Raw genomic sequence first — 12,695 nt, 5'->3', positions numbered from 1 at the left:
GAGCGTTCATAGGAGGGATTATTCCTCTTGTTGCAGTGGTCTAGGAAGACTTAGTCAAAGAGGTAACATTTGACTTTGTACCCAAAAATGTGTAAGATTTCACCAGGTACCTCCCTGGGGTTTTAAAGGAAAATCGGCATTTTGTAGAGGAGAAAGAGTAGCATGCATAAACAATAAGTCCTATTGAGGAAAAAGGCAGTAGTGGGCACCGGGGGAAGTGTTCTAGGCCTTTGAGTCCTGGAACATGGTCATCTAGCATGATCTGAATCCCAGTTTCTCCACTTATTTTGCTCTGTGAAAATGGTCACATTATTCACCCACCTGAGCCTCGATTTGACTTTCTTCTTTTTTTCTTTCCTCTCTTGCTTTCTCTTTCATCCTTCTTTTATTAACTAAAACAGGGGAAAGGGCTCTCTCTTGAAAGTTTGTTGAAAGAACCCAGGACTTGATTAATGATAACTATTATAGTTACTCCCATTAAAGTATATTTCAGTCTAGAAGTCCAGTTCAGTTGTTGAAAAACTTGTTCTATAAAGGGCCAGTTAGTAAATGTTTAGACTTTTTGGACTGTACATTTTTCCTTAACAGTTATGGCTGTTTAACTCTGCCATTATAATGCATAGTCATTGTGTAAACAAATGTGTTTGACTGTGCTTCTTAAAACTTTATTTACAAAAACAAGTGCTAAGCTAGAATTGGCCTGTGGATTGTAATTCGCTGACTCCTGACTATAGCATCAGAGTGTCATGGGGAAAAAGGCTTGAAAGGAAGGAAAGACTGGATCATGGAAGCTCTTGAATTCCAGAAAAAGAATTTAAGCTTTATCTCATGATAACTACATATAAACTGAAGATTTCTGAGCATATATTAATTATATATAACTTTTTCTTTGTAATATATTCATAAGTTAATGATAGTTCATATTAAACTCAGATAAACTTTAGCCAAGTAGTTGGAGAGTATCTTTGAAAACCCTAAAGATGAAATAGCAGAATGGCATACAAGTTCCCTGGTAACCTGGGTCTCCCCTCTTCTACCACTTCCAAGTGTTTGATCTTGAGAGGGAAGTGTACTTCTCAACAGCCCAACAGCCTAACTTCCTCCTCAATAAACTGATGAAAACAGTAACAACAGTAATAATATCTACTTCATAGGCTGTTACAGGGATTTAAAAAGATAATTTTAATAAAATGTTTAGTGCCTGGAATATAATGATTTTTTATTAATAATATCTATTTGTTCATTTAAAAAAATGAGTATTTGCAATAGTGTGACATTGTGCTAGGTGGGATGTAGTGGTGAGTAAAAACAAACAAGAGTTCCTGCCTTTAGGGAACACGGTTACATAGTTATACGAATAGTTGTAAAACTGCACCCATGCCAAGTCCCAAGGAGAGTGGAGGGAGTAAGGTTGAGAAAGAAGGTGGTATTAGAGATGAAGCATTTTTCTGGTTTGCAAGACTTAATGGATGGTAGTATTGTCTAATTAGGAAACACTACACAGGGTTTGAATTTTCATGTGGGTGGAAGAGGTGTGGAAAAGCATGAGTTTAGTTTTAGACATGTTGAATTTCACAAGTCTTTGAAACACCTAGGAGAAGGTGTTTTCCTTATATAGAAGTAATCCACAGAAGGTCCAGAAATGAGAAGTCTGGGTTGGTGACGTACTTGTTTATCATCTCTCTGTATGAATGGTAAATAAAGCATGGGTGTGGGTGAGACTTGCCCAAGGAAAGAGCTGAGAGTAGATGAGAAGAGGGCTTTTTAAATGAGTTTTGAGAAACTCCAGCATATAAGACAAGATAGAGGAGCCTACTCCTGAAAAAAGACAGTGAAGGATGGCCATAGACGAAGAAGATAATTGTGAAGAGCTCTGTGTCATGGAAGCTAAAAGAAGAAAGCATTTTTAAGGACGAAGTTGGGAACCCTATCATATGGGGCTGAACAAATAAGAGGATGACTTAGCATGTCCACTAAAAATCCACAAGATCAAGGTCAGTGGTGATCCCAGGGCATGGAGTGGTAGGGCCCATAGCACATTGGAGTAATTCAGGAATGAGAGTGAGCTGTAGTGAAGGAGACACTGAGTGTAGGGAACTTGTTGAGAATTTTGACTCTGTGGGAAGTGAATGGACTCTAAAACACAGTTGAAGGGATTAGCTCTAGAATGGAAGAGGGAGAACTCCTCCACTGTAATAAGAGGGCGATGGGTAAATCCAGAATTGCCTCCATGTATATAAGTTTGCATCAAGAAGATGAAGGAGTTCCTGCGTGATGAGGTTCTTTGTTTTTTTGCTTTTGTTTGTTTTTCTCTTTGGAAAGGTAAGGGACAAAGGTAATCCGCTTGATGGTATAGGTTTGGAGCAAGGCAGCATATTGGGAACAGTGGTTAGAGGATTAAAGGTTTAAATGGAGTGGAAATGACTCAACATTTTCTTTGCCGTAATTGGAAAAGTGAAATTACCACAGAAGTGTAATTTTCAGAGAGTGTGCATCTTCAGTTTACAGTGGAAGCTTTCTGGTGTGTTGTGTGACCCTGTCAATTCAGGGCTGGGTATTGATGTGCAGGTATCAGAGGACATGAGTGATGGAGTTCCTCCAGCATTTGGGTTTTGCTGCATGGAATCTGTAGGTATGATAAAAAGACAGAGGGGCAAAGGAGTTAAGGTACTGACATGCGTTTTGGAAATGATGGCCCAGCTCAATTGGATAAAGAAAAAATAAATGAGAAAAAGGAGATGATGATATTATAATGATGGTGATGCTGGTAATGAGATTGTTAAAAACAAATAAAATTCATTAAAATTCAATTTTCCTTATGAGCATTACATGTGAATTGTTTAGAATATTATTTAATATTCATCATGTAATGGTTCCTATACTGTTTTTCACAGGGCACATTTTAGGGAAAGATCCATTTCCCTTTTCAAAATAGTTACTTAAGTTTAGCTGTATAGTAACGTGTATTGATTATGTCAGCACACACAGAGCAACAATTATACCATCTTCAGTCTTGCAAATTTAGGGAAATTTTTTGTTGTTTATGTAAAGATAATCATTAAGTTGACTATCTCCACTTTTGTAAAATTAGTGAAAATTGAAATTTTCCAATTTTTTTTACTGACTTATCACTGAAAACATAATGCAAAAGAAGTCAGTAGTGCTAATAGAGAAACTATAAGTACTAACCACTGTAGTTAGTAGTCATCTGTTCCCCACAGTTCAGATCAGTAGTATTAGACTTCATGTGATATGCAGAAGTTCTTCATGCTTCTGCTGCTGCATTTAAAAATCAGATACACAATGGAATACTACTCAGCCATAAAAAAGAATGACATAATGCCATTTGCAGCAACATGGATGGAACTAGAGAATCTCATCCTGAGTGAAATGAGCCAGAAAGACAAAGACAAATACCATATGATATCACTTATAACTGGAATCTAATATCCAGCACATCTCCTCAGAAAAGAAAATCATGGACTTGGAGAAAAGACTTGTGGCTGCCTGATGGGAGGGGGAGGGAGTGGGAGGGATCAGGAGCTTGGGCTTATCAGACACAATTTAGAATAGATTTAGGAGGAGATCCTGCTGAATAGCATTGAGAACTTTGTCTAGATACTCATGTTGCAACAGAACAAAGGGTGGGGGAAAAAATGTAATTGTAATGTATACATGTAAGGATAACTTGATCCCCTTGCTGTACAGTAGGAAAATGAAAAAAAAAAATCAGATACCACATGCTTCTGGATTAGAGATGATGCCACTTCACTTAAATAAGCAATCGTTATTCTCATTATTATTGTGGTTGTCATTTCTGCCAGCATTGCAAATGTTATTTCTAGAATCATCCATGTGACTTTTCTTCCTTTGTAGAAAGAAACCATAGATGCAAAATAGGATACACTCTTGAGTTGCATAAGTGTACAGCTTGAGGCTGTGTTCCCAGTTCTCCATATTCTTTCTTCAGGTCAGATGCTGACATTTGCATGACATGTCCTTCTGCCTGGTTTGACCTCACATACTTGTAGATATTCTCTCATGCAGTCGTTAGAAATCAGCCTGACCAGAAAAAAATGGTAGATAGTCTTATGCATTTTAGGCCTCTAAAATATTTGTAATGCTGGCTTTTAAGAGCATATCTCCAAGGTTATACTTTGCATAGAAATGTAACTATTTGAGAGGTCACATTGATACGGATTGTGCATGAAACTGTTTTTCACTAAGTTAATATTCATTTTGACTGAACAAGTTAAGTTTTATAACTTAGTTTGGCAGACCACTGTCATTAATGCATTTAAATAGACTTGTTTACTAGGGCATCAACCTCAATTTGCATTATTTTTATTAGAAATAGTCATATATTTACAGTATCTACTGATGTTGCATACTAAAGGAAATTACTTTCGGCATATATTAAAACTCTGTTTACACTTGACTGTGTAACTGATTTTTTTCCCAAGGAGTTTTTGCTTTATTTAAATTTTATTTTTAGATTTATGGCTCTTTGAAAGTTCCATGCTAATGAATTGTTTTTCCCCAATTATGATTTATATTAGCCTGCTTCTTTTGTGTTTGGAGCATTCTAAAATTCCAAAGTATAAGTGTTTAAATAATATTTTCTTAGGTTTTTAAAAATAATATGTAACACATTAATTAGTTAAAATTTATGAGATACTTTTATTCCACCCATATTTTTATTTTTTTATTTTTTTTGTCTTTTTAGGGCCGCACCCTTGGCGTATGGAGGTTCCCAGGCTAGGGGTCAAATTGGAGCTGTAGCTGCCAGCCTATACCACAACCACAGCAATGCCAGATCCAAGCTGCATCTGTGACCTATACCACAGTTCTCAGCACCACCAGATCCTTAACCCACTGAGCGAGGCCAGGGATCAAACCTTGCGACCTCATGGATAGCAGTCAGATTTGTTCCTGCTGAGCCACAATGGGAACTCCCTCCACCTATATTTCTAAAATTTAGAAATTTCTGGTGAAATAATTTATTAATTGTTTAAAATACTTAAATGCTATTTTATGTTTCTCTACTCATATTTGTAATACATAGTAATAAATGAGAAGAAATTGAGTCCCCAGAAGGGAATGGAAAATTGTTTCAGAATGTTTACGTAAGCTTCCTTAAACCTTACTATTTTTATTTCCATTGTTTGAAAGCATAGAATAGGAGTTTCCATTGTGGCGCGGCAGAAACGAACCCGACTAGGAACCATGAGTTTGCAGGTTCAATCCTGGGCCTCGCTCGGTGGGTTAAGGATCTGACATTGCCATGAGCTATGTAGTAGGTCGCAGACATGGCTCAGGTCTGACATTGCTGTGGCTGTGGTTTAGGTCACTGACTACAGCTCTGATTAGACCCCAGCCTGGAAACCTCCATCTACCACAGGTACATCCCTGAAAAGCCAAAAGCCAAAAGCCAAAAAAAAAAAAAAAAAGCATAGAATAAGACACTTAGTTTGGGGATCTCCTTAGGAAACTCATGGATCTTACTGTAAGATACAGATGTGAGATGTGAGACAAAGTTTATAAAGGTGAATAAACAGAAGAAACCAGCCTTTTTCCTTCAGAAAAAAAATGAGAAAGCAAAGAAGCTAACAGTTACTGGTATCATCTGCAATACCTGTCTCACATGTAATGACTGGTATATTCCTGACAACAGCCCTGTACTGTAGGTAGCATTAAAACCAATTTAAAGATGGTGGCCTAAGCAGAGCCAGAATTCAGAGTCATGCCTAGTGCTTTCTCCAAACCAAACTGCTCATCTTTCTCTTTTGTTGAAGAGTAATATTTTCCACAGGCTAACAGAGACAAACAGGATCCTAGTACCCTGCCCCTCCAAAGATAACTTTTACAAAAGAGTAAAGCAGAAGAAGTGAAGATGTTGAGGAACAAAAAGCATTGTATTTTTGTTTTTCGTTTGTTGTTTATTTTTTTAATTAAAAAAATTTTTATTATAGTTGATTTACAGTGTTGTGCCAATTTCTGCTATACAGCAAAGTAACCCAGTCATATATATATATAATCTTTCAATCATGGTCTATCAAGAGACTGGATATAGCTCCCTGTGCTACATAGTAGGACCTCATTGCCTATCCATTCTAAATGTAATACTTTGCATCTGCTAACTCCAAACTCTCAGTGCATCCCACTCCCTCTCCACTCCCTCCCTTCTCCCTCTTGGCAACCACAAGTATATTTTAGGACTCTGAAAACTGAATTTAGCAAAGAAAATTGTAGCAGGTTATTCTGGTGAGTCAAAAATAATGCATAGACTATTTTTGGTTTTGAGTTTTTGCTCACTAGTATTACAACCTTATAAAGAGAAGGTGGACACTAAGAATATGTTAATATTTAAGATACCAGGGCATAAATGAACACATTCATGAAGTGATAAATCACAAAAGATCAAATGCTGTTACTAAGCAAACATTTGCAGTTTATTCAGTCTCACTAGTATTTGAAAACATACCTGAAGAGATTTCTGTTTTTCATTTGGTAGAACTATTTTAAAAGTAGTAGTCAGTTTTATACCTTGCCAAGGTTATTGTCAGTTAAAACTTTCATGACTTAAATATTTCAAGTAGAAACAGATGTTTTAGACTATAATTTCATAGGATATACTATTAGTCATTAACTTTACATCATCTTTGGACCCAACATCTCTATTGAAGATGTTTTCTAGGAAAACAATAGAGAATTAGAGAAAATGCTGTTATATATAACTGCAGTATATATGTACATTTTAGAATTGCTTAGAATTGGTGGACATTCTAAGTAATTCATGCTCGACAATAGAGAACTGAAGTTGTGAAAGAAGGTATAATAGTTATTTGAGGTAGTACATTACTTATTTTTTAATGGGGTTATTGATTGGTTGGACAGACAAGAAGGAGTGAGGGATGAAGGCAGCCAAGGAAGTTGGCCCTCTTAAAAAAGAGGTTTGCAACCATTGAAAATTATAACAATAGCTACATGGCAGTGAAAACACAGGATAGAATTTATTTGTGCTTTATAAGAATTGGCTGCAGCACTTAAATCTGGAGTAATGTGAAAATGCAGTACATGTGAAAAATTAATGGAAGAGAATATATAATGATTTTTCCCTATGATGTACTTTTATATAAATTAAAATTATATAAACTGTTAGGTTTTAAAATAAATATATTTTAACCTGGTAATAACTATGGAATACACTGTGGGTCTGTGATGCTCTATTATAAAATTCTAAAGTAAGCCTGTCTGTCCACTGGGTTTATAATGTTATGCTGCAGAGACATCCTGATTCACTTTTTGGGAGCTATCATAAGTTTCGATTTAGGGCATAACCGTATATCTGTTGTTGAATTCTTGATTGTAATTTCACTTGAGAAATAATCATTTAGCTTGGTAATATTTTTTCTGTTAGAATTGTTTCACTGTGTCTCTGTAGGTTTAGAGTTTTATATGTTTGTGGGTAGAGTAAAAACCTTTCCTCTTACTGCATGAGAATTTGATCTTTGCTTAACTATCTAGCTCTGTTTCCTTGAAAACGTGATAAAAATTAGAATGTCAACTGTGTTACTAGGCAGCATTGCTTGTAGTAAAAATTATTCTGGATCTAGACTGGGAGAACTATTAATACTTGATGAAAGACATAACTTCGGACATCCTTGAGCTCAGGGACTTTTACAGTGGGCATGACCCCTGTGTGGTATGAGGTTTTGATGCCAGAGTGTCTCCTCTCTGTGTCCCATGTGGATCTCATCTCCTGAACTGTTGGACTGCTTCAGCGACTTGGCAGAAGAAAAACACCCAATGATGCTGTAATAGCAAACTGTAGAACCCTCTCTACATCCTTCTGAGTAGACATGGTACCGGTGGTCTTGGGGGTCTGCATGTTTAGCTGATCCTAAGAAGACCCCTAGAGGGTATTGCATTGTTATAACTCTGCAGTTTTTAATTTGCTTTTCAAAGTGAGAAAAATAGTATTTTAACTTTATATATCAGTTAATTCATTCTGTTTTATCAATGCTTCAGGAAGAACTTTAGACCATAAGTCAGGGCACATGACTTTTAGTCCTAGTTTTTTAATAATTATTTTACTTTGAGCAAGTCACTTAATCTCTCTGAAATTCAGTTTTCTTAAGCGTTAGATAAGAAATTGACCAATGTCATTTCTAATGTCCCTTCCAGTTTTAAATCCTAGAGTTCTCTGATTTTCTTATCATCATAAATTAATTTTTAATCCTCTCTGTGAGAACATTCTAGATTTCTTTTCCCTGGAGGATGATCAGATAGCTGAAAGGCTAAGGTGCTACAGTTTACATTCCTTTAAATTTAGGCCTTGGAAAATTTGTCACATTATAGCAGGATAGTTCCAAAAGAAACATTTACTGCCTGTACAATAAAATTTAAAGAATTTAAATTAAGAATACTTGAGGAACTGTGGGAGGGGAAATCCAGCTAGAATGAAAGTTTGAAAAGCTTTTGATTACTTTAAAGTTTCATCTCAACTTCCATTCATAGGTTGTGAACTGGCTTGAAGGGCCTGGATCAGAACAACTGAGAGCCCAGTGGGGGATTGGAGACTCCATTCGGGCTTCCCAAGCCCTACAGCAGAAGCACGAAGAGATTGAGAGCCAGCACAGTGTGAGAAGCTTTTTCCTCTGCAAGTTACAGTGCTATTATTAATGGACATAATTAATAGCGTGTGTGTACTAAGTGATAAGTTGCCGTATCTAAATGCATAAAGTACAGTATGTTTAATGGCCATCAAGTACATTTTAACCACTTAGTACATATTCATTAGAAGTTTGGTTTTGATTTAGTCTCCAGTATAGTTTTAAATACTTTTATAGAAACACAAGTCATGTGAAATTTTAAAAATTACAGTCACAGAAGAAAGTGATAGTACAAAAATAAAACCTTCATCTATATTCCTCAGTTTTGAAAGTATAACCTTAGCAATAGGAATTATAAGTTAAATACAAATTTAAACAGTTTTTTTTTTTTTTTCCCACCGTGAAAGAAAAAACCATTATGTTAGGACCTGTGAAATGCATAAAATATATAGATTTTTCAATTATGGGATTTCATTTTTAGGTATCTTGCAAGTACTAACTAGAAAAATTGCAAAGACACTGTATATGCAGTTTACCTCTTTATCCGCAGGTTCTACACGTATCCAAGGATGCAACCAACCAGGGATTGAAAATTCAGAAAAAAAATTCCATCAGGTTCTAGAAAGCAATACTTGAATTGCACTGTTTTAACCAATAGGTGGCACTGCATTATCACCTTGAACATAGGTTAATGCAGGATGCGTATATTAGCTTATGATGTTTAAGATATTCTAATATTTTATTAAAATTTTTCTTTTCTCTTTGTAAATAAGTCAGCACTTTAAAGCCTATATTGGAATTGTTCAGATCTTAGGAAATTATGATGACTAATTTCTAGTATATTGATTGCTTAATATGGGTGGAATTTGGAGAAACTTTTAATATTCCATTTTGTGTTAAAGTTCTCTTTCAAGTATGAAATTTTAGTCTTTATAAAAGCAGTTATCAGAAGTAAAGCCAAAAATTAGGAGTTCCCATTGTGATGCAGTGAAAACAAAATCCCACTAGTATCCATAAGGTTGTGGGTTTGATTCCTGGCCTCACTCTGGGTTGGGGATCTGACATTGCCATGAGCTGTGGTGTAGGTCACAGACATGGCTCACATCCTGCATTGCTGCTGTGGTGTAGCCCAGTGTCTGTAGCTCCAGTTCGACCCCTAGCCCAGTGGCTGTAGCTTCCTTATACCACAGGTGCACCCCTAAAAAAAAAAAAGTAAAGATAAAATAAATCCATATTGATTAGGCTATTCAGTACCAATATATATAGAAAATGAAAATTCTACTAATATGTAGGTTTTTTGTTAAGGAACTTCAATAAGAAGTTTACTTGAATTTTGAATAGTAGGTAAACACAACAGAAAAAATATTAAGGTACATAACAATGATTAAATTAACATAAATTTTAAAGTATTTTAGCTCAATAATAAATCTTATTTTAGCTTTTAGATGAAGGTAGATGAGTGGTGGGAAAAAACACATGAGAGGAATGTGCAGAGGCATAAATCTCTGAAGCTGCTTTAAGATTCTGTCAGCATCCCCCTTCCCCCCGCCCCCGCAGTAGTGACCTCTGGTCTCTAAAGAGAATGCTGGTGTCTTGTGGTATTAATAGTATGCAACAAAACAGGTCTGTCTACATGAGGGATCAAGACCCCATTTCTTCCTAACATCTTAGCCTAAGCGAATCAGCAATGTTTCTTTCCTCCTAGATTGAGATTCCTATATCATAGTATAAAGTATAAATACTCATTATTTCACCAACTGTGCATCACCACCAATTCACATACATTTCCAGTATTAATCCTGAAGACTGCCTTTGTCCTAGTATGTGAACATCCAAATTCATTTCTTATCTACCATCTGAATCCAAACCCCATATAATATTGGAGTTGTTGTTTTTTAAGGCCACAGTATGGCATATGGAAGTTCCTGGGTCCAGGGATTGAATCTGAGGCACAGCTGTGACCCCAGCAGATAGAGTCAGATTCTTTTTTTTTCTTATGGTTTAAACAAAAGTACTTGGGTATTTTCACTTCTGCCTATTATTTCAAAAGGCTGAAGTGACAAAGGTATAGTTATTCTTTATATTAAGAGTTGCATCTTTGGCACATACAGGAGCATAAATGCTCACTTGTGTAAAACAGGACTGGCTATTGAAAGCTCTCCCTTTCTCTCAAGCAGTATCAGACATGTTTATCATTCCCATGTAGTTCTTTACATTTTTATTTTATACGCATTAATTCCTAAGAGATCTATATCTATATATCAATGTGTATCATATATTATTGTTTTAAATTTATATTTTATAATGATTTTTATTTTTTCCACTATAGCTGGTTTACAGTGTTCTGTCAATTTTCTACTGTACAGCAAGGTGACGCAGTCATACATGCATGTATACATTCTTTTTTCTTACATTATCATGCTTTATCATAAGTGACTAGATATAGTTCCCAGTGCCGTACAGCAGGATCTCATTGCTTATCCATTCCAAAAGCAATAGTTTTGCATCTGCTAACACCAAATTCCCAGTCCATCCCACTCCCTCCCTCCCTCTCCCCCTTGGCAGCCATAAGTCTGTTCTCCATGTCCATGATTTTCTTTTCTGTGGAAAGGTTCATTTGTGCTATATATTAGATTCCAGATATAAGTGATGTCATATAGTATTTGTTTTTCTCTTTCTGACATACTTCACTTAGTATGAGAGTCTCTAGTTCCACCCATGTTTCTGCAGATGGCATTATTTTGTTCTTCTTTATGGCTGAATAGTATTCCATTGTGTATATATACCATATCTTCTTAATCCATTCATCTGCTGATGGACATTTAGGTTGTTTCCATGTTTTTTTTTTTTTTTGTGATATTGTGAAAAACATAGAATGTGCAGACATATTGAGTGTTAGTTCTGTCTTGGCATATGATCTGTCTAAGAAATGCTGTGTCTTGTTAAATAGAAAAAAAAAAAAAAAAAAAAAAAAAAAAACATGTGAATAGTGCTGCAATGAACATGGAGGTAAATGTGTCTTTTTTAAGGAAAGTTTTGTCTGGATATGTGCCCAAGAGTGGGATTGCTGGGTCATATGGTAGTTCTATATGTAGTTTTCAAAGGTACCTTCATACTGTTTTCCATAGTGGTTGTACCAGTTTACATTCCTACCAGTAGTGAAGGAGGGTTCCCTTTTTTCCGCATCCTCTCCAGCATTTGTTATTTGTGAGCTTATTAATGATGGCCATTCTGACTGGTATGAGATGGTACCTCGTAGTAGTTTTGACTTGCATTTCTCTAATAATCAGTGATGAACATTTTTTCATGTGCCTATTGGCCTTCCGTATATCTTACTTGGAGAAATGTTTATTCAGGTCTTTTGCCCATTTATCAGTTGGGTTGTTGTGTCTTTTTACCATTGAGTTGTTTAAGTTGTTTGTATATTTCAGTGATTAAGCCCTTGTCAGTTGCATCATTTGAAACTATTTTCTCCCATTCTGTAAGTTGTCTTTTTTGTTCTCTTTTTAGTTTCCTTTGCTGTGCAAAAAGCTTGTCAGTTTTATTAGGTCCCATTGGTTTATTTTTGCTTTTATTTCTATTGCTTTGGGAGACTGACCTGAGAAAACATTTGTAAGGTTGATATCAGAGAATGTTTTGCCTATGTTCTCTTCTAGGAGTTTGATGGTGTCTTGTCTTACATTTAAGTTTTTAAGCCATTTTGAGTTTATTTTTGTGCATGGTGTGAGGGTGTGTTCCATGTTCATTGATTTACATGCAGCTGTCCAGTTTTCCCAGCACCACTTGCTGAAAAGACTGTTTTTGGTTTTTTTTTTCCCATTTTATATTCGTGCCTCCTTTGTTGAAGATTAATTGACCATAGGTTTGTTTCTGGGTTCTCTGTTCTGTTCTGTTGGTTTGTATGTCTGTTTTGGTACCAGTACCACACTGTCTTGATTTCTGTGGCTTTGTAATTTACCTGATGTCAGGTAGAGTTATGCCTCCTGCTTGGTTTTCATTCCTCGGGATTGCTTTAGCAATTCTGGGTCTTTTATGGTTCCGTATAAATTTTTGGATTATTTGTTCTAGTTCTGTGAATAA

At 35.8% G+C, this 12,695-nt stretch overlaps 1 protein-coding gene across 6 annotated transcripts in view; it reads left to right on the top strand.

Annotated features, from left to right (window-relative positions):
• Window positions 1–12,695, top strand: part of SESTD1 (SEC14 and spectrin domain containing 1) — a 129,658-nt gene that overhangs the window by 87,092 nt on the left and 29,871 nt on the right. For all 6 annotated transcript variants that reach the window (XM_021075320.1, XM_021075318.1, XM_021075322.1 and 3 more), the window contains one exon: window positions 8,521–8,643. In XM_021075320.1, the coding sequence (XP_020930979.1) occupies window positions 8,521–8,643 (123 nt within the window). The remainder of the gene's footprint in view (window positions 1–8,520; window positions 8,644–12,695) is intronic.

This window comes from Sus scrofa, chromosome 15, assembly GCF_000003025.6.
Source record: "Sus scrofa isolate TJ Tabasco breed Duroc chromosome 15, Sscrofa11.1, whole genome shotgun sequence".
NCBI classification, from domain to species: Eukaryota; Metazoa; Chordata; class Mammalia; order Artiodactyla; family Suidae; genus Sus; species Sus scrofa.
This window is presented reverse-complemented; position numbering and strand designations above follow the sequence as displayed.